The 22,227-nt window shown below is 36.7% G+C and overlaps 1 protein-coding gene across 1 annotated transcript in view; it reads left to right on the forward strand.

Annotated features, from left to right (window-relative positions):
* LOC135112784 (acyl-coenzyme A synthetase ACSM3, mitochondrial-like) overlaps positions 1 to 22,227 on the forward strand; it is a 39,923-nt gene that overhangs the window by 16,357 nt on the left and 1,339 nt on the right. Inside the window, exons 8-12 of the mRNA XM_064027594.1 lie at positions 7,810 to 8,008; positions 11,875 to 11,993; positions 12,178 to 12,271; positions 18,389 to 18,524; positions 21,849 to 22,068. Of these exons, the coding sequence (XP_063883664.1) occupies positions 7,810 to 8,008; positions 11,875 to 11,993; positions 12,178 to 12,271; positions 18,389 to 18,524; positions 21,849 to 22,068 (768 nt within the window). The remainder of the gene's footprint in view (positions 1 to 7,809; positions 8,009 to 11,874; positions 11,994 to 12,177; positions 12,272 to 18,388; positions 18,525 to 21,848; positions 22,069 to 22,227) is intronic.

The raw sequence follows: 22,227 nt of genomic DNA on the forward strand, positions 1-22,227 counted from the left end.
TACCACTGCTTCATCTAAGTTGTTCCATATTTCTATGCTTCTATTTGGGAAACCATATTTCTTAATATCTCTTCTACTTGCTGTTTTCTTCAATTTCACTCCATGTTCTCTTGTATCTCTTGAGTCCCACACAAATAAGTCTTCTTTGTCAACTTGATCCTTACCCTTTAAAGCTCTGTATATAGCAATCAGGTCCCCTCTTTCTCTTCTCTCTTGTAATGATGGAAGCTTCAATCTCCTTAATCTTTCTTCATAGGTTAAATCTCTCAAACTTGGTACCAATTTGGTTGCAGCTCTTTGGATCCTTTCTATTTTCCTCATTTCCTTTTTATTATGGGGTGACCAAACAATTGTGGCATATTCCAGTTTTGGTTGAATCACATATTCCATCAACTTTTTCATCATCTCTTCATCCATGTAAGCAAATGCCCCTTTCATCTTTCTTAGTAACTCATAGGTTTCCCCAACTATTTTGTTTTACATGTTTTTCAGGTGATAAATTATCACTTATTGTAATTCCCAAGTCCTTTTCTTCTTTGGTTTTCTTAATTTCCACTTCTCCCCATTGTGTAAGAACTTGTCAGTCTTCTTTTGCTTTTTCCTAATTCCATCACCTTGCATTTCTTTACATTGAATTCCATTTCCCATTTCTTACTCTATTTATATATCTTATTTAGATCTTTCTGTAATATTTCACAATCCACATTGTTTTCCACTCTTTTAAATAATTTTGCATCATCTGCAAACAGACTTATATAACTGTCAACCTCATCCACCATATCGTTGACACACACCAGAAACATTACGGGGGCTAAGACTGTCCCCTGTGGTACTCCACTTGTAACTCTACACCATTCAGATTTTTCTCCCTTTATTACTGTTCTCATTTCTGTCCCTCAAGAAGTCTATAATCCAATTCAGTGTGTTGCCTTGCAAACCCCCTAAATTTTTAATTTTCCATAGCAGTCTCTGGTGTGATACCTTATCAAATGCTTTTTTAGGTCTAAATAAACACAGTCTCCCCAACCTTCTCTCTCTTGAATTATATCAATTGCTCTACTACAAAAGCTCACTAAATTCGTGACACAAGATCTTCCACTTCTGAAACCAAATTGTCTGTCAGTTAATGTATGTGTTTCTTCTAAATATTCCATCCATCTGTTTTTTAACAATTTTTTCCGCTATTTTTGCCACCACACTTGTTAGGGACATTGGTCTGTAATTCAATGGATCTTCTTTATTACCTCCTTTAAAAATGGGCACAATATTGGCTCTCTTCCAGTCTAGAGGGATTTTTCCCTTCCCTAAAAGAACATACTATGGTATTGTGTATACTTTCTCCCAATTGTTCACAACGTTCCTTAAGTATCCAGTTGGACACTCCATCCGGTCCTTGAGCCTTACTTACATCCAAATCTTTCATAATCTTCTTAATTTCACTTATGTCCATCTGTATCTCTCTCATCATATTGTCTCTGTGCCATGCTCTTTCTCCTTTAAATTTGTTTTCTTTGGTGAATACTGACTGGAAGCACTTGTTCATTAATTCCGCTTGTAACCGTGTATCTTCGCATGTAATGTCATCTTTCATTAATTTATCTATTGTTTGCTTGTTTTTCATCTTCCCATTCACATACCTGAAGAATAACTTCAGCTCATCTTTGCATTTGTTAACTATATCTTTCTCATAATTTCTTTCTTCATCTCTCAGGATTCTGATATATTTGTTTCTTGCTTTCTTGAATTCTTCACATTTCTCACTTCCTCCTTTTTTTCTCCATCTATTCCATGCTGCTTCTTTTTCTTTTCTTGCTGTTATACATCTTGTACCAAACCAGTCTTTTTTCTTTTTCACTTCCTTTGTTTTGATCTTCAGTATACATCTATAGACCCCTTCATTATAAATTTCCATGAATGTATCCCACTTTTCCTGCATATTGCTTGCCATGAACAGTTGTTTCCATTTAGCCTCTGCAAAATATTCCCAGATAAAATCTGCTTTCCTGTAATTATATCTCCCATTCTTGTAAATTTCATTCCTACTTTCTATTGGACCACTGCCTATACTTAATTCAATTAACAGATGGTCACTTTTACCTAGTGGACACTGATAATTTATTCTTTCAATGATGTCCATTTCCTTTGTAAACAACAAGTCTAGCCTTGATGCCTCTTCATTACCCCCAAATCTTGTATTTTCTCCAATCCACTGGGTCATAGTATTTGTCATTATTAAATTTAGAAGCATATATCCCCATGACTCTTCTCCTCCACCCATGGTCCACTCTTCCCAGCATACCTCCTTGCAATTAAAGTCATCCATAAGTGTTATATTATTACTCTCCGCCAGTATTCTCTCCAAACAGTTACTAGTATCTCTTAACAATAATTTATAATCCTCTTGTGTCCATGCATTTGTCTTTGGGGCTACATAAGCCACTGCAAAATCTCTTCTTCCTTCTCCCTTCCTTTTTGTTTTAATTCTAATTACTTCTGCCATTCCTTCTCCAATTTCGACATCTTCCACTGTTATACTCTTCTTTGAAAGTAACATGACTCCTCCCCCTTTCTTGTTATTTCTGTGTTTTATCCACATATTATAATTACTATTTCCAATTCTTATATTTTCTGTTGTCTCATTTAGTTTAACTTCAGTAATACCCATAATATTGGGCTGCTTTATCTTAATATAATTATTCAATTCTCGCAATGTTGATATTAAACCATTTATATTTGTATATGCTACTGTCCACTTTATATTTTTCCATACATTATTTACATTTTCTATTCTTTTTTTTGTCAGATACCACTTCCTGAGCCTCTCGTCTTTTACCTTCCAATAGAACTTTTTTTTTCTCTTCCTCCGTTCTTTTCTCGTTTTTTGCCTTTGCTTCCTCTATTAGATCATTTATCTTGAGTTCTCATTCATGTCCCTCTTTATCCAAACTCTCCTGTATTGCTCTGTCTTGTCCAGTTTACATGCATATGATATCACTTCCATGGCTGTTGTTTGTGCCCTAAATTTTACTTTCAGTGGTCGCTCTCCTCCTTCTGTATACTTCCCCAGTCTATGTATTTCCTCAGTTTCATTTAGCCAGTCCTCATCTTCTCTCTGTATATTTCTTACAACATCCTCTGCTACCTTTTTTTTTGTTCTTTTCCCTCTTGTATCTTACTGGCTCTGTTTCCTCTTTCAATCCATATATAAAAATACATTTCTTTTTGTCCACTGTGTCCCTTACCATCAATTCCTTCTGCTTGATCACTTTCACAATTTCCTTACTTAAATCTGTCTTTTCTTTGTTCTTCACTTCTATAATTTCTGTAAAGTTAACTTTTTCTTCCTCTTTTTCCTTCCTCCAGATTTGATGTTCACTTTTCATCCCTATCACTTCATTTTCCTGTTTTTAAACAATATAATTTTTTGCTTCAATTTTGTCTTTAGATTGGCACATAGTGGTTTCAGTTCTTTGTTTTCCTCTCCCAGGTCATGTTTTTTTTTTTTTTTTTTTCACTCTGTGTGTGTGTGTGTGTGTGTGTGTGTGTGTGTTGTTTACCTAGTTGTGCTTTATGGGAAAAGAGCTATGCTCGTGCTGTCCCATCTCCATATCTTTTAATATCCAACTTAGCCTTGAATCCACGTATACTTTCTGCATTTACTATCTCCTCATCCAGACTGTTCCATACATCAATACTTCTATATGGAAAACTATACCTTTTGATGTCTCTTCTACAAGCACTCCTCTTCAGCCTCTTCCCATGTCCCCTAGTGTCCCATGTATCCCAAACCATTAAGTCGCTCTGGTCCACCTCCTCTACTCCCTCATATGCTTTATATATCGCAATCAAGTCTCCCCTTTCTCTCCTCTTTTCCAACGTTGGTAGATGTAGCCTTTCCAGTCTCTCTTCATATGACAAGTCCCTGATACTTGGTACCATCTTCGTAGCTGCTCTCTGAACTCTCTCCAACTTCCTTATATCCTTTTTCTTGTATGGAGACCACACTACTGCTGCATATTCTAGTCTAGGTCTTATCAGCGACACAATCATCTTCCTGACCATCTCTTCATCCATATATGCAAAGGCCTGCCTTATTCTTCTCAACAAGTTATAGGTTTCTCCTGTAATTTTGCTAATGTGTCTCTCCGAGGTCAGGTTCCCAGTCATTGTAACACCGAGATCCTTTTCCTCTTCTGCTCCACTCAACCTTACACCATTCAACACATAATTTCCTTTTAATCTTCTTGTACTTTTTCCAAATTCTATTAGCTTACACTTATTTAAATTAAATTCCATTTCCCATCTATAACTCCATTCTGATATCTTGTTCAGGTCTTCTTGTAACATTCCAGTTCCAGTTCCAGTTGTAACATTCCATTATCCAGTTTTTCTTTAAACATGTGTACACTGTTTGCTGCAACCATCTCTTCTTTCAAATCATTCCAAGTTTTAATAAATCTATATGGGAAACTGCATTTCTTGATGTCACTTGAACATCCACTCTTCTTTATTTTCTTCCCATGTCCCATCATCTGTCTCTCTCCCTTCTCCATCTGTGGTACTAAATTATTTCTGTCTATTCTTTCTAAATTGTTTACTAATCTGTACAATGTTATTAGGTCTCGTCTCTCTCTTCTCTCTTATGGTGTTAGTAAACTAATCTCTTCAAATTACAGCTTAGGTCTTTGAATTCTGGTACCATCTTTGTCACTATCCTTTGTATTCTTTCCAGTTTCTGTATATCTTTTTTTCCATGTGTAGCCTACACTATTGCTGTGTATTCCAATTCAGGATGTATCATGCTTGTTACAATTTTCTTCATAATTTCTTTATCTAAATAGTTAAACACCACCCTAATGTTTGTTAACAAGCTGTATGTAGAGCCAAATATCCCGTTTGTGTGTCTTTCAGGTGGTAATGTGTCCTGAATCATTACTCCCAAATCTTTTTCTTCATTACTTTTCATTATTATTTTTCCCATTTTGTAATTCCATGAAGGTCTCTTTTTGCTTTTTCCTATTTCCAACATGTGGCATTTTCTGGCATTAAATTCTAGTTTCCATCTTTGGCTCCAAGCATATATCTTGTCAATATCCTTTTTTAACTCCTAGCAGTAATTTTTCATCCTTTATTATTTTCATTATTTTTGCACCATCAGTGAAAATGTTTATATAATTATTTATATCCTCTGTCATATCATTTACATATATTTGAAACATAGCAGGTGCCAACACAGATTCTAGTGGTACTCCACTTGTTACTTCTCGCTAACTTGAATTAGTGTTTCTGATTACTGTTCTTATTTCCCTCCCTTGTAAATAATCCTCCATCCATCTCAATGTTGCTCCCTTTAGTCTTCATTCTCTAACTTCCACATAAGGCCTTTGTGGGGAACTTTATCAAATCCTTTTTGAGATCCAGGTATACCACATCAACCCATCCATCCTTCTCTTGCATTCCATCTATTGCCTTCATATAAAAGCTCAGTAGATTTGTGACACAGGATCTCCCTTTCCTGAATCCAAATTGCTTGTCTGCAATTATCTTTTGACCTAAAGATTGTACCATCTATCTTTAATTATTATTTCACAAAGCTTGCTTACAATTCTTGTTAGTGACACCAGTCTATAATTTAATGGTTCTGTTTTATTTCCCTCTTTGTATATTGGAACTATGTTAGCTTTTTTCCATTCCCTTGGTACTTCTCCTTTCAATGAGCTGTTAATTATATCCCCTATGGGTTCCTGCATTTGTTCTCTGCATTTTTTTAATATCCATCCATTTACTTGATCTGGTCCCATAGCTTTTCTAATATCCAGCTCTTCCAGCAGTTTCTTGATTTCTTGTCTCTTTACTTGAATCTCCTGTATTCCCTCATTCTGTGATACACTTTTGGTGCTACAAAATTGGTTTCCTTTGTAAACACTGATTAAAAACTCTCATTCATTGGTTCACTCATTGCCTCAGTAGTTTCATAAATTCTACCTGTTCTTTTTAACCTGTTTATGTCATCCATATGTTTCATTTTTCCATTTCTGTATATGTAGAAGAGTTTGGATTCTTCCCTGTATTTTCTTACTGTCACTTTCAAAATTTCTTTTTTCTTCTCTTTTTATTAAACCATATTCATTCCTTACCTTTCTGTATTCTTCCCTAGTATTTGTGTTCAGTTTTCTCATAATTTTCCTCCATGCCCTGTCCTTTTTCTTCTTTGCTTCTACACACTTGGCATTATACCATTCATGCTTCCCAATTTTCACTTTATAACTTGGCACAAACTGTTGCAGCCTTTCTCTATATTTGCTCAAAAATATCTCATTTTTCTTACACTACTTTACTTTCAAATAGCTCTTTTCAGTTAATTTTTCCATAAAATTTATTAAGCTCTGCAAAGTTTGCCTTAGCATAGTTCTGTCTCCCATTCATAATTGTTCATTCCTGTGCAACACTTTCCTCCTGTTGTACTATTTCTATTGTCACATGAGCAATTCTTCCCAGTGCATTCAATGTATACTTGGTCTGCTTTCTGGGATTTTTGTAAACTAAGTCCATCTGTGATGGTTCTTCTTCTCTGCATCTTGTAGGATTGTTCACCCACTTTCTCACTGTATTCACCATCATGATATGCACAAGTTCTTCGCTCCATGACCTGACATTTCTTTCACTTCCATCTCTTGGGTCCCAGTTAATTCTTTTAGTGTTGAAGTTGCCTACTAAGAGCACTTTTAGGCAACTTCAACACTAAAGGAATTAACTGGGAGGAGATGGAAGTGTGTGTGTGTGTCTGTGTGTTGATCCTATAGCTTTTGGACTAAAGTCCACACCAAAAACTAATAAAGATTTTCAGCAGAATTTTGATATTATTTTCTTTTCAACATCACAAGTGTGGGTGGTAGGAAAGTGCAAGTGAATTTGGAGAGAGAGAGAGAGAGAGAGAGAGAGAGAGAGAGAGAGAGAGAGAGAGAGAGAGAGAGAGAGAGAGAGAGAGAGAGAGAGAGAGAGAGAGAGAGAGAAACTTTATATGAGCATATTTGCTATAAATAATTGTTTATTAAAGTTCCAGTAATTTTTCTAATTGTTAGCTGTTTTGTTGGAAGAATTCCACTGGTAAGGAGATCTTTTATAGCTGCCATTTATTTCCTCCTGTGTCAAGCCCAGGGCTAGAAAAATCGTTTTTCATAAAAAAAAAAAAAAAAAAAAAAGTACAAAAACAATATCTAAGATTGCAATATTTTCTTATTTTAATGAAACATGTGATGTCTTCACTTTACTGATGGCAATGCTTCTCCTAAAAGTTCAAAACAATAACAACTCAATAACTTGGAGTTTCTCATGAAAGGTAAATACAGAATATGTAGCCATGAAGGCTCTAATTGAGTGTGTTAGCCTTTTCATTATAGAGGCAGAGAATACAAATATTTTCACAATATGAAACTATTTGTATGCTGTTTGTAGCTACATAATGCTGAAAGGTAATTTAATTCATATAGATGTAGTACATCATGTATTTTATATTATAAAGTACATGATGTACTACATCTATATGCATTAAATTATCTTTCAGCATTATGTAGCTACATATATACAGTATTCAAGTCAATGGAATATGAGCATATTTGTTAAAAGATCACTCTAATGATCAGATGTTTTACACCCCATGATTTCAATTACATATAACAATCCTGACACAAAGCCACATACTTACTATCTCATGCCTATATAAATAAACAGAGAGGCTGATTATACAACACATAGTGTATACTACACTATTGCAAGCTGAGAATGCCTAAGAACTTCACTTTCTTACAGAAGCCTCGTTTTGATGCAAAGGAAACATTGCGTGCCTTGTGTGAATACCCTGTGACAGTGTTGTGTGCACCACCAACAGTCTACAGAGCCTTAGTGCAGTGCCAGCTCTCTCAATTCCCCCTGAGAGCCTTGCGTCACTGTGTGAGTGCTGGTGAGCCTCTCAATCCAGAGGTGATGCACACATGGACTAAGAACACAGGTTAGTTCTTACTTCTATATTTAAATGTACAAGATCTGTTCAAAAAGTATCTGATCTTAAGTCAAAGGACAAGAAATTGGCATGTTCTTTAATTCTAATGCTAGTGTTGTTTAAAGTGTAGCTCTTCTGACTCTGTACAATTAGCCCTTCAATCCTTCCAATGCTGGAAATAATTTTGGAAGTCCTGTTCCAGATAACTACCAGCTACTGCCTCTTTTCATGTGATGTCTCCTTGCCCTTCATATTAGAACCTTTTCGGTGGCAGTTTCTGCTTAGGGAATGGCCAAATATCGCATGAAGCCTTGTCAAGAGAGTAGGCAGCCCAGCAAACCTTAGGAATTTGCTACTTGGCCAAAATATTCAGGATCAGGTCCAAAGAATGGCCCAGGATGTTATGATGCAGCTGCACATTGCCAACTCACTCAGGTCCAGTCCCTTGTGCTGAATGGCATTCTCTGCATCTGATCGAGGAGTTTTTGGTAAGCACAAAATTGCTCAGGTTAGCCAGGGTTCCTGCTCTCCAGACATGGCTACCTACAGCTAAATATGATACCTGACTGTTCCTGGAGTTGAAGATGCTACAAGGATCTAAATGAGAGCAGTGGAGACATGATGTCTCCACTGCTCTCAGTGCACCTGGTAACAGTGCACCTAGTAACAGTGCACCTGGTAATCATTCCATAACAGAAATGACAAAAATGTGTCCAGCAATGGAAAGAGCAATGGACTAAGTGTGTGAGTTAACTTTGAAGGGCATTAGATTTATAACCAAAGAAGTAAGCTGCTTTTATTTATATATTCTCTACTTTTTATCTCTAATGTTAAGCTTACATAGTTTTTGAAAAGATCTCTTTTGTATTCAGTACACCTTCCAAATTCCTTCCCATTAATCCTAATCACCTAAGATCCATACATGTCTACTACCTTTCTACATTATGTAGCTATATATTCAGGTAAATGGAATAAGAAATTCTATGAGCATACTTGTAAGGAGGAGGAAGAGGAAGAGGAAGAGGAGGAGGAGGAGGAGGAGGAGGAGGAGGAGGAGGAGGAGGAGGAGGAGGAGGAGGAGGAGGAGGAGGAGGAAGAGGCAGAAAACATCTGCCAAAATTGTCATTACTTTCTGGGAAGTCTTACAAGCACTGGAATAGATGGGTGCTGTGAACTTGTTTCTGACCCAGCTGTGACCTCCCTCCTCTAAAGACAACTCTTTCCCTTCACATAACACTAACAATAATAAATGGCTCCAGTAACACCAGACTCACAGCCCTTGACTGGGGAAAGGATCTAAAATGTCCCCAGGTTGGACTGCTCTTCTGGTACCAACCCAGAGTGTCTTGACACCCCCCTTAACTTTTTCTTTATTAACTTCTTTAACATTCACAGCCTTAGATCTAATTTTCAATCTGTGGAACACCACCTTTCCTCTACTACACCTCATCTTTTCTTCACTGACACTCAGGTATCTTTTCTTCACTGACACTCAGGTTCCCTCCTACTTTCTCTATCCTCATTCTCAATCCAAAGCTGGATGTTGTGTCTATGTGCACTATGACTTACCTAACTTGCTCTTGTGCCCACTCTCTTGAGTCTTCTGAATTTTCTATCCTTTAGCTTTGACTTAATAGTCACTCTCTAAATTCATCTGTATTTTATATCTCTCACCTAACTCCTCTAATTATAAAAAGTTCTTTTATTATTTAATTTCTGAAGTAGAACACATCCTGACTCTTTTCTTTCTTAGGGATCTCCATTTGTAGAGACTTTAATGTCCACCACCAACCTGGTTAACCGATCTTTGATTTTTCTATCCTTCACAACCTAGGGTAATTAATGCAGCACCTTGCTCTTATCTCTGACTGTCTTGAAAATAAGCCCAATATTCTTGATCTTTTCCTAACCTCTAATCCTGTTTATTCTGCCAGTCTTTTAGGTTGGGCTCCTCTAATCACCTCATATCTGTATCATGTCCTATTAGTCCAGTTGTTCCTTAGGATCCTTCAAGGTGGAGGTGCCTCTAGCATTTTGCCTCTGCTAATTGGGAAGAGCTGAAGAGGTATTATTCTGATTTTCCATGAAATGAATATTGCTTCCAAGTGTGCTGGTGCATAACAGACACAATAGTGTCTGGCATGGAGGTGTACATTTCTCACTTTTTCTCTTGCCCCAAACCTTCCAAACCTTGGTTTAACTCAGTCTGTTCTTATGCTGTACTGTACATCATAGAGAAGCAGCCTACAAAATGGTACTTGAACTTTGTCTCCAGGGACTCAAGCACTTTACATTTCTGTCTGAAATTATGCCAAGACTGGCCAAAATCTCTCTCTCTCTCTCATCAACAGAAAATGTCAAAACCTTTCTAGATCCAACTCTCCTTGCAACTTCTGACCCATTGTCAAAAAATATTTCTGATAACTTTTCTTCACCTTTCCCTCTATTTCAGTCTGATGGCATCCCTACCATCTCATCTATCTCTCAAACTGAAATCTTTGCTCAAATCTTTCCTGAAAACTCTATTTTGGATGTGTCTCAGGGCTTGTTCCTCCATCTCCTTAACCTTCTGACTATTTCATACCTCCAGTCAAGATCCTTCCTAATGATTTTGTTCATACCCTTGCTGGTGTTAACCCTTGGAAGGCTTATGAACCTAAAAGGGTTCCTCCTGTTGTTCTCCATAACTGTTGTTGCACTTTACCTGGTCACACTCTTCAACTATCTTTCATCATATACTTTTCCTTCCAGCTTGAAGTTTTTGTCTACATTCAGCCTCTTCTTAACACTTTAAATTACTGTCTTATTGCTTTAATTTCATGCCTCTTTAAAGTTTTTAATCTATCCTCAACAGGAAACTTTACACATCTATCACTTCACAACCTTAATCTTATTTCCATTATGAATCCATCACAGCTATTCTACTGGTGATCTGGGCTTCCTTACTGAGTTTTGGTCATCCTCTTTTAAAAAGGGTTAAAGGTAAAACTTTCACTGTTGCCTTAAGACATATCAAAACTACTTGACACAGTCAGGCACAAAGCCTTGATTTCCAAACTAACTTCCTATGGCTTCTATCCTTCTCTTTGTAACTTCATCTCAAGTTTCCTTTTTGACTGTCCTGTTGTTGCTTTGGTATATCATCACCGTTCTCCTAAGTTTATAAACAATGGTGTTCCTTAGGGTTTTGTCATTTTACTGATTCTCTATTATCCATCATTATCAACTCCTCTCCTATCACTGACTGTCTTCTCTCTCTCTCTCTCTCTCTCTCTCAGCCATAAGGATGCATCTCTTGTTATCTACCTTCTATCACTACCTTCTGCTCTTCTGATCTTACTAACTGCACACCTTCTCTTCTCCTGCAGCTTTGCTGCACAAGGCTTTTTACTTTCTCCTCTTTTTTTCACCTCCTTAATGTAAGAGTTAACCAGTATTTTCAGTCTTTCATCCCTTTTATTGGTAAACTCTGGAACTCCCTTCCTGCTTCTGTATTTCCTCTTTACCGTTGATGAGTTCTTTCAAGAGTTTTAAGACATGTTTCCTCATAATTTTGTATAATTCTTTTTTACTACTCTTCAGGGACTAGCATCTTGAATGAGCTTTTTTTTTTTTTTTTACCTTGGATTAAAACTATTTCTTAAAATTTCTAAAGTGGAAGTGCAACAGCTGCAGGATTTCACTTACTCCTGTTAATAAGGCTTATCCTTGCATCATCCACTGTAAACGCTGAATACTGTTGTCCTTCGTCATACATTATGATAAACACTATGTATTCCTTCATTAATTGTCTCACTGCACAGAAAAAATAAATCTCCTTTATCAATAATTTATACACTATTATTGTTGTTTTACTTCTCCATAATACTCTGTAGGTCTCCAAATCTATGAGGGGTTTGGCCAGACTGAGACAACACTGCTGTGTGGGGTGCGCAAAGGCATGAAGCTGAAGTTTGGCTCCATGGGCAAGCCCGCTCCTGGCTACAACCTTAAGGTACTGCTTTCTCTCTCATTCTACTTGTGTGGTCAGTATTTCCATATATTTGCCAGGAATACTCATTACATATTATATCATGTAGATATCTATCAATATCTCATAAAGCTACTCTGGGTTCTTTCGTATATACTGGTTATTGTGAAGATCACGAGGCAGTACTGTAGACATTCCTTACTTCAAGGTGCTGAATGAGCAACAGCAAGAGCTTCCACCATACCATGAAGGCAAACTGGCAGTAAGTCTTAAGCAGGGATACCCTATTGGGCTATTCAAAGGTTGGTATGGGACACACACAACATTAAAGTTCTACTTCATGCAGCCCTTAATAAACTTACTGGTCTTTCTCAGGCTTACTTCATCCACTTATCAAACTTACTCATATTTTTTAAGCTTATTTCATCCAGCTCCTATTAAACTTACTGGTCTTTTTTAAAGTTTATTTCATCCACTTATCAAACTTATTGGTCTTTTAAGCTTATTTCATCCAATTCTTAATGAACTTACTGGTCTTTCTTTAGTTTATTTCATCCAGTTCTAATCAGACATATTTGTCTTTTTAAGCTTATTTCATCCATTTCTTATTAATGTTACAGGTCACTCTTAAGTTTGTGTTAAGTACATGCTAAGTTTGCTTCACTATCATTGTATGTGCTAAGTTGCTTCACCATGTACACAGTCACAATAATCATCATGATAGGGCTACTGGAAGAAAGTTTTGGCCTTTTCATTGTCTTTCATCATGAATTGTCACTCATGACAGTAGAACAACACCACTACAAGGGCGCTACACATGTGTCACAACGCTTGTATGATTGTTATGATGATGTTGCACCAGCTCAACGGGAATGTCACAATTGGCAGCATTTTGAATTTTAAGTCATTTTTCTGATATGACAACAGCACAATGGTCATGAGTGTCATGACGGTCATGACAGAGTCACAACAGTGACACAATGTTGTCACAAGTGCTGCCCACAGACCTCCCTGGGTGACTGCAGATATAAGAAGAGGCAGTGACTAAAACCTTCATCTACTCCTCCAACTGGGAAACTGGATTTGTGTGCTCTTCACCTTTGACCTGCTCAATGCAGACTTACACTGATTCACCACATTGGCTATTTCTGGAGTGCAATATTGTTGCTTGCTGGTCATTGTGTGTGGTGCACACCTTCTGGTTCCCGTGCCCCTTCTCCATCCACAAATATATCAGGCATCTTGAGGGACGTCAGTTGGCTTGTGGTGGGTGGTGACAGCTTATGTGGGTTGAAGTGTGCATGTATTTACCTAGTTGTAATTCACAGGGGCTGAGCTAGGCTTGTGTGGTCCCATCTCCATATCTACACTTGTCCAGTTTTTTCCTTAAAGTTGTGCACACTCATTGCCTATACTACCTCTGTCTGCACTTAGCTTTTTCCATACTTCTATATTTCTCTGTGGGAAACTATATTTCTCTATGTTACTTAAGCATCTTCTTTTTCTTAATCTTTTGCTGTCCTTGTGTGAAATTGCTATTTCCTTCTCTTAGAAGTAGTTTCTCATTATTTTCTTCCACTCCATTCCTCAATTTATATATCAGTATTAAATTTCCCCTTTCTATTCTTTGTTCCAATATTGGCAGATTCATTTCCTTTAACCTGTCTTGATATGTTAATTCTTCCAGTTCTGGAACCATCTTCGTTGCCATCCCTTTGTATCCTTTCTAGTTATTTGACATGTTTCTTCTTGTGGGGAGACCACACTGATTCAGCATATTCCAGCTTTGGTTTAATCATAGTGGTAATTATCTTTCTCATCATATCTTTATTCATGTAGCAGAATGCTGTTCCAATATTTCTCACCATTCTATATGTATCTCTGAATAGCCTTTCTACAAGCTTCTCCATCTGTTGACTATTCTGTATTATCACTCCCAGATCTTTCTCTCCTTGTACTTTTAGTATTTCTTCATTTCCTATTTTATATGTCCATTCTGGTTTTCACTTTTTCCCATTTCCATTACGTGAAATTTTTTCAAATTAAATTCCACCTCCCATTTCTTACTCCAATCTCAGATTTTATTAAAATCTATTTGCAAAATTTCAGTTTTTGTTGTTTTGTATGTCTGTAATTTTGCATCATCTGCAAACAAACTCATGTAACTCTTTACTCCTTCAGGCATATCATTTATGTAGATCAGGGAAAGTACTGGTGCCAGCACTGATCCCTGTGGTACTCCATTTCCTACTTTACTCCATCTCGATTTAACATTCTTTACTACTGTTCTCATTTCTCTTCCCTTTAAGTAACTTTCCATCCAGTTTATTATTTTTCCATTTAATCCTCCTACATTTTCTAGCTTCCAGAGTAGCTTGATTTGGGGAACTTTGTCAAAAGCTCTTTTTAAATCTAAATACACACAGTCTACCCATCCATCCCTCTCTGTTATATCAGTCACTCTTGAATAGCTCATCATATTTGTTATACATGATCACTTAGTTTAAAGCCATACTGTTTTTCTGTTATTATATTATATTTTTTTTTCTAGAAATTTTGTTCACTGCTTTATAATTTTTTTGCAGATCATACATACTATGCTGGTCATCAATACTGGTCTATAGTTTAATGGTTCTTTCTTTCCACTTTTATTAACTGGTACTATGTCTGCTCTCTTCCATTCCTTAGGAACTCATCCAGTTGATAATGAGCACTTTATTGTGTCAAATAATTAAGTTAATTGTTTCCTGCACTCTTTTAAAATGAAACCTGATATTCCATCTGGTCCTTTTGCTTTTTTCTCTTCCAGTTCCTCCATCATTTTATAAATTTCTTCTTTGATTACTGTAATTTCCTACATTGCTTTTTTTATCTTCTCATCTTGTGGTTCTTTAAATTCTGATTCTTCTGTGAAAACTTGTTGAAACTTTTCTTTTAGCAATTCACTCTTGTCTTTTGGGTCTTCATATGTTTAATTTCCATCCTTCAACCTTTCTAGTTTTTCTTTTAATTTAATTTTTCCATTTATGAATTTGTAGAACAGTTTTGGTTCATCCTTACACTTTTCAACTATATCCTTTTTCATATCTTTTCTCTTCCTCTCTCATTATTTTCACATATTCATTTCTTGCTATCTTAAGTTTTCTTTATTTTGGGGAGTTTTCAATTTATTTTTATTTTTATCCATGCTTTATCTCTTTTTTTCTTTGCACTTGCTCATTTTGTGTTAAACCACACCTGTTTTCCTTTCTCTTTAGGCTAGTATAGTGGGACATGTTTATTCACTCCTGTCTCATATACCATATTTGACAGTATATAAGATGCACCTCTTTTAATAGAAGTGGCTCAAAAAAAACACCGTGTCTTATAAGCTGGTACTATTGTGAGGCTTCCTGTAGATTTAATTTTGAAATTTCCTTCACCTCTACACCCAAAGATTTGCACAGCCCTATTATAGGCAAGGGTGCTACATCATATTTTTCAACCATGATATGATGTAAGGAAATGCTGAAAATGAAAATGCATCCCTGTTTAGTGATGCACCAAATGTGTTGTTGACATCTTGGCAGCTGGGCTGTGTTCTTTGCCTCACCTCTATGACTAGGCCACTACCTCTGTTTTATTACTGCAGTCATGTAGGATATTTTTGCTATTGTGATTGCTTGCTTTTTGTTCAGCTGTACTGCTACCTTGCTTTAAACATTGAATGCTTAAATATATAAAAAAAACTTTTTTTTTCCTGAATATGCCCTGCTGAAATGGGGGTGCATCTTATATGCCCATGCATCTTACATGCCATCAAATATGGTAGTTCCATAAAAATGTCATACTTATCTTGCACATCATTTGCTCTTTTCGGCTTTCCCCTGCCCATTTCTTCACAGAATCTCTTAAGATCATCTATATTTGCTTTTCCATAATTTCTCCTATTTTCTTTGTATGATTCATCCTCTTCACTGATATCATTATCAGTCTCTATTTCTATCATTACATGATCACTTTTTCTCATAGGGTACATGTATCTTAATTCTTTAGTTAGGCCTATTAATTTTATTAATATTATGTCTAGTCTTGTTGGTTTGTCATCTCCCCTATGCCTTGTATTTTCATCCATTGCATCATTGTGTTTTCCATAGTCAGCTTTAGAAATCTTTCTCTCCATGCAGTCTCAAGAAGACACAATCAGCCCATCCATTTTTTTTTTTTAATTATGTTTATTAATCTTGAGTAAAATCATATTAGAATTGTGGTGCATGATCTCCCTTGCTTAAATCCAAACTGTCTTGGTTTTAATATATTGTTTCCCCCCAGATGTTTTATATATTTATCCTTTATAACTTTCTCACAGATTTTGGCTCTGATGCTTGTTAGGGATACTGGCCTATAATTCGTTGGGTCTTCTTTATTACCTCCTTTATATATTGGCATGATGTTAGCCTTCTTTTAGACTCCTGATATTTTTCCTTCATTAAGAGAGCACTTTGTTATACTATGCTAATTACATTGTTTGCTAGTTCTTCTCTACGTTCCTTTAACCATTTTACTGCTATTTGGTACACCTTTCCCTAATTACTAATCACTCTGAGACATCTTTACTTGTTCTACAGCCACCTCGAATCTTTAAACTGGCTAGGAAATGCATTACTTGTGATGGTGTTAATTGTTTCGTATCACATTAGCAATTCCATCTGGTCCGTGTGATTTTATTACATCTAGGTGCCTCATTAGTTTCATGTGACTTCTATTTCTAGTCATGGGAGGTAACCTTTGTGTTTCCTCATCTTCATTGTTGCAGCCGGTCTCTTTGGTAAAAATGGCTTGAAAGTGCTCATTCACGACCTCGGCCATTTCTTGGTCTTCATCGTACTGTATTATCCAGACAGTTTCTCTATTTCATGTTTGTTTTTCAGTTTTCCATTCATGTATTTATAGAAGAGTTTTGGGTGGTCTTTACACTTACCAGTTATATTCTTATAATTTCTCTTCTCTCTGCATATTTGTACAAACTCATTCCTTGCATTAGTATATATATTCTTACCACTTCCTTGGATGTTTCCTCTTTTTCCATCTATTCCATGCTATATTTTTTCTTTCCTTTGCCTCGCCACACCTTCTATTAAACCACTCTTTTATATTTGCCTTTCTATGTTTTAATCTTAGTACATATTTATCCACTCCTATATTATAAATTTCTATCACAGTCTTCCATTCTTCTACCACACCCGCTTCTTCCATATAAAACTCATCCCAATCTGTCTTCTGGAAGTACTTTCTGAGTCCACTAAAGTCTCTTTCACTATATATTAGTCTCCCTCTTTATGTTTCCCTTTCCTTCCAGTGTTCATATCATCCTTTAGTTGTGTGTATGTGTGTGTGTGATGATTTTTCAGCCAGCTTATATGTATGCTTGGCAATGCTCCACTGAAAGATGTATTCATGCCTATGAATACGTAGCTCTGTTGTGACAATGTCATGTTTTAAGCCTAAGTCTAGTGTGACAGCTGTGCCATGTACTATGTACTTATGTCCTGACACACTCACAGATCCATCAAGAAAATGTCACGATGCTGTTGTGATGCTCATCATGATGTCACAACAGATTTTCTGTCACGATAACATCATGATGGATCTACAGTATCAATGACTGCATTATGATAAACTACATGTCACAAAAATATCGCGATGGTGTAACAATAACACTCCATCAGGTATAATATATGTCGAGTTCCACAATTTTTTAAGGTCATGATGGTTCAAAAGTACGCTACAAGTGTCATGAGTCATGATGCTGGACCAAGATTACGCATCATGATAATGCTATGACTGCTATGTGTTGCTGTCATGATGATTATCATGACTGTACATGGGGCTTTAATAATAATGTTTCATGCCAGTCTCCCTGTTGGAGACTCCTACTCCTCTTTTTAGAGGAAGCCACACAAAAAAGAGCCTAGAAAGTGAAGAAACAAGAAATTATCTTGCCTCAGTCACAAATTAAAAGAAAAACAAAGCTTTGTCTAGCAGTAAACAAAGTAGATCAATCCTCTTTGTAAAAATCTAAGTTCCAGATTATTGTGCACTAAAATAAATGTCTTACTAGGGCAGACAAGGAATTAAAACATCCCTGCCATTATTGTGCAGTGAAACAAATGCCATACTAAGACAGATAAGGAATTAAAACATCCCTGCATTACAACATTATGTAAGAAAACAAGTTTTGTCATCTTTGAGATTTCTACTATGGTATTCACTACCCTTGCTCTGATGGAAATAGTAAAATAACTGCATCCACTTAACAAAATCCTTACTGCCTCAGAGTCAAATACTTAATCTCTTCTCCAAATATGCAAGGTTAGAATTAGGGTTATATTGATAATTTTCCCACAGAAACCACAAATATTCACTTTGTTGCTATTCAGGATACCTGTGGGATGAACAAAGGACCAGTGAGGCATTCAGAGATGGATACTACTTCACAGGCGACAGAGCTTATTATGATGATGATGGTTACTTTTGGTTTGTGGGCAGAGCAGATGATGTCATCATCTCTTCAGGGTAAGACATTGATTCATCCTTATTAGCAAATGATCAATTAACTGATAATCTGGTGCCACAACAGCAATGTCATATGACACCATCAAGTTCAGGAGACTTTGAATCACTGTCAGCAAAGAACCGCTTTAGCTTTTCCTGTTGCTTCTTTGAATCACACAGTTGACGATCACATGGGTAACAAACAGAAACACTGTGCTACAGCTTTTTACAACACTTTCTTCCTTCATTGCTATTAAATGATGTTATTGTTTAGTGCCAAGATTTCCACTTCTTTCTTTTGAATTTATAGCTAGTGTGAAATAAGGGTAACAATTAAAAAAATCAGAGAAAAACAAAATTTTTGCTTGGTGCTGGTTACACACACACACACACACACACACACACACACACACACACACACACACACACACACACACTGTCTTTGAATCGCTAGGAGATGAGGAACAACAGAAAGGAATAGAAAACATACAAGTGGAAAGAAAAGAAATTAAAAGACTACTGGAAGAGCTAGATACTAGGAAGGCGATGGGACCAGACGAAGTAAATGGATGGATATTGAAAGAATGTAGAGAGGAATTGGAAGAACCAATATGGGAGATAATTAACAGTTCTTTGAAGGAGGGAAAAGTACCAAAGGAATGGAAGAGAGCAAATATAGTACCGTTATACAAAGGAGGTAATAAAATGGAACCACTGAATTACAGACCAGTCTCACTCACGAGTATTGTAAGTAAACTCTGTGAAATAGTCATTAAAAACAGATGGGTGCAATATCTTGAACAGGAAAATATAATAACAGAAAAACAATTCGGTTTCAGGAAAGAGAGATCTTGCGTAACAAACTTATACAAGAGTAATAGATAAACTACAAGAGAGAGATGGTTGGGTTGATGCAGTCTATTTAGATCTGAAAAAAGCTTTTGATACAGTTCCACATAAAAGTCTCATATGGAAACTGGAACATCGAGGAGGGCTAAAAGGAAAAATACTTAAGTGGATGAAGGATTATCTCCAAGGTAGGGAAATGAGCACAGTAATCAGAGATAATAAATCAAGTTGGTGCGAAGTAACAAGCGGACTACCACAAGGGTCTGTGTTGGCACCTATAATGTTTCAGGTCTATATAAATGATATGACGGTGGGTTTAAATAACTACATTAACATGTTTGCAGATGATGCAAAATTGATGAAAGTAATAAAGAACCAAGAGGATTGTGAGGAACTACAGAGGGATATTGATAGAATTTGTGAATGGAGTAAATGATGGAAATTAGAATTCAATATAAAGAAGTGCCATGTAATGGAGATGGGAAGAAGTAAAAGGAGACCTTCATGGGAGTATAAGATGGGAGGAATCACAATACCAAAGAGCAAAGAAGAAAAAGACTTGGGAGTAATAATTCAAGACACGCTATCACCAGAAAAACACATCAATGGAATATTTGGCTCTACATATAATTTGCTAGCAAATATCAGGGTGGCATTTAATTACCTAGACAAAGAAATGATGAAGAAAATCATAACACACATGATACGCCCCAAACTGGAATACGCAGCAGTGGTATGGTCTCCACACAAGAAGAAAGATATAAGGAAATTGGAAAGAATACAAAGAACAGCTAGGAAAATTATACCTGAATTGGAAGACCTAAGTTACGAGGAAAGACTGGAAGAAATTGGATTACCAACACTGCAAAACAGAAGGGAAAGAGGAGACCTGATAACAATGTTCAAATTAGTAAGTGACATGGAGAAGATAGACAGAGATGACCTAGTTGTAAAAGTGGAGGAAGGAGATAGATGCACAAGGGGACATATGAAGAAATTAAAGAAGAGTCATTGTTTGGGAGATATTAAGAAATACAGCTTTCCGCATCGAACGGTTGAAATATGGAATAACTTAAAAGAAGAGGTGGTTGCAGCAAAGAGTGTGCACATGTTTAAAGAGAGATTGGACAAATTCGGGTATGGAGACAGGACTAATTGAGCTTTGGCTCAGACCCTGTACTATACAACTAGGTAAAACTAGGTAAATACACACACACACACACACACACACACACACACACACACACACACACACACACACACACACACACACATACCACGTAGTGTAGAGGTTAGCATGCTTGGCTCACAACCAAGAAGGCCTGGGTTCGAATCCCAGGCACAGCGAGGCAAATGGACGAGCCTCTTAATGGGTAGCCCAATTACCTAGCAGCAAGTAGGTACAGGATGTAACCTGAGGGATTGTGACCTCACTGTCCTGGTGTGTGGTGTATTAGTGGTCTCAGGTCTCAGCCCTACCCAAAGATCGGTCACTATGAGCTCTGAGCTCTTCCTGTAGGGGATGGCTGGCTGGGTGACCAGCAGATGACCATAGGTGAATCACACACACACACAAGTAATGCATGGCATCTTGAATGGAATGGTGGTAGTGTGGTGCAGAAATGCTCTCACCAATGAAATTGCTCCTGAGTGTATTTGCTTCATTTCTGTCATAACATATTCCACATATAGAACAATAGTAATTTCTCAATACAATTCCATACAGACATTGACAATACATAAAATCTGTTATGAACCTCAGGGCTAGGACTTTACATTTCCACATGAGTATGTTTTGGTGCTCTTTTATCACATATTACTCTTGTTTTCTTTCTCCATTCCTATCCTAACATACTCCACACACAACAGAGTAATAGTGATCTGCCAGTCTAACTTCATACAGATGTTGATAGTATATAAAATATAAGATATAAAACTCAGCGGTGGGACTTCAACACTCACACATAAGAGTATATTTTGGTGCCCTGTTATCATGCATTACTCCTGATTTGCTGCATTTCTATGCTAACATATTCACACACACAGTCAACACAACAATAGTATATTGTTGATATAACTCCATACAGATGCTCATAATATGTAAGATATATAAAATATCAGGCTCTCACACAACCCCAAGTGAAATTCTGTATTAAGTCATCATTAGGACAATGCTCTGAAATGTAACACACAGCCAGGGAGTTAATGGATTCCTGAACCATTGGGAACTAGTGTGTCTTCTGTCAATTTGATAAGTTGCTTCCAGTACTCTCCTATTTAAGAATAAAAGGTTTGGCAAACATTTTCACAGTAATTTTGATATGAAGACAGTATCCTCAACATAGATTAATAACATATGGTAACATAATAGTATTGCACATAAACAAAATCAGACAGCAGTACACGGGGAAAACTGCAGCATCTGCTTTTTAGTGGATCAATATTAAATTACCAGTAATGGACACTCCACATCACAGCCTTAAGTATCAATTTCAGATATAGGATTGGGCCTTTTGAAGTAGAGTCCTGTCTTCAGGAACACCCAGCAGTGGCTGAGTCAGCTGTGGTCTCTTCCCCTGATGAGCTACGTGGGGAGGTGGTAAAGGCATTTGTAGTCTTGGCAGAAGATTTCAAACATCAGCAAGCTGAAACCCTGATTGCTGATCTGCAGAATCATGTTAAGACTGCCACTGCACCTTATAAATATCCAAGAAAGGTAATGAAATTCTCTTCTTGATGAATAACAATCTTTCCACAATATAAGGCAGTCATTTTTACTTCTATTCATATTATTTTCATCTCCTGTAAAGATTAAAAAACTTTGAAATGGTATTTTTGTAATGCTATGGCAAAACCTAGGAATGCAAGCCAAAGC

This window comes from Scylla paramamosain, chromosome 24, assembly GCF_035594125.1.
Source record: "Scylla paramamosain isolate STU-SP2022 chromosome 24, ASM3559412v1, whole genome shotgun sequence".
Classification (NCBI taxonomy): domain Eukaryota; kingdom Metazoa; phylum Arthropoda; class Malacostraca; order Decapoda; family Portunidae; genus Scylla; species Scylla paramamosain.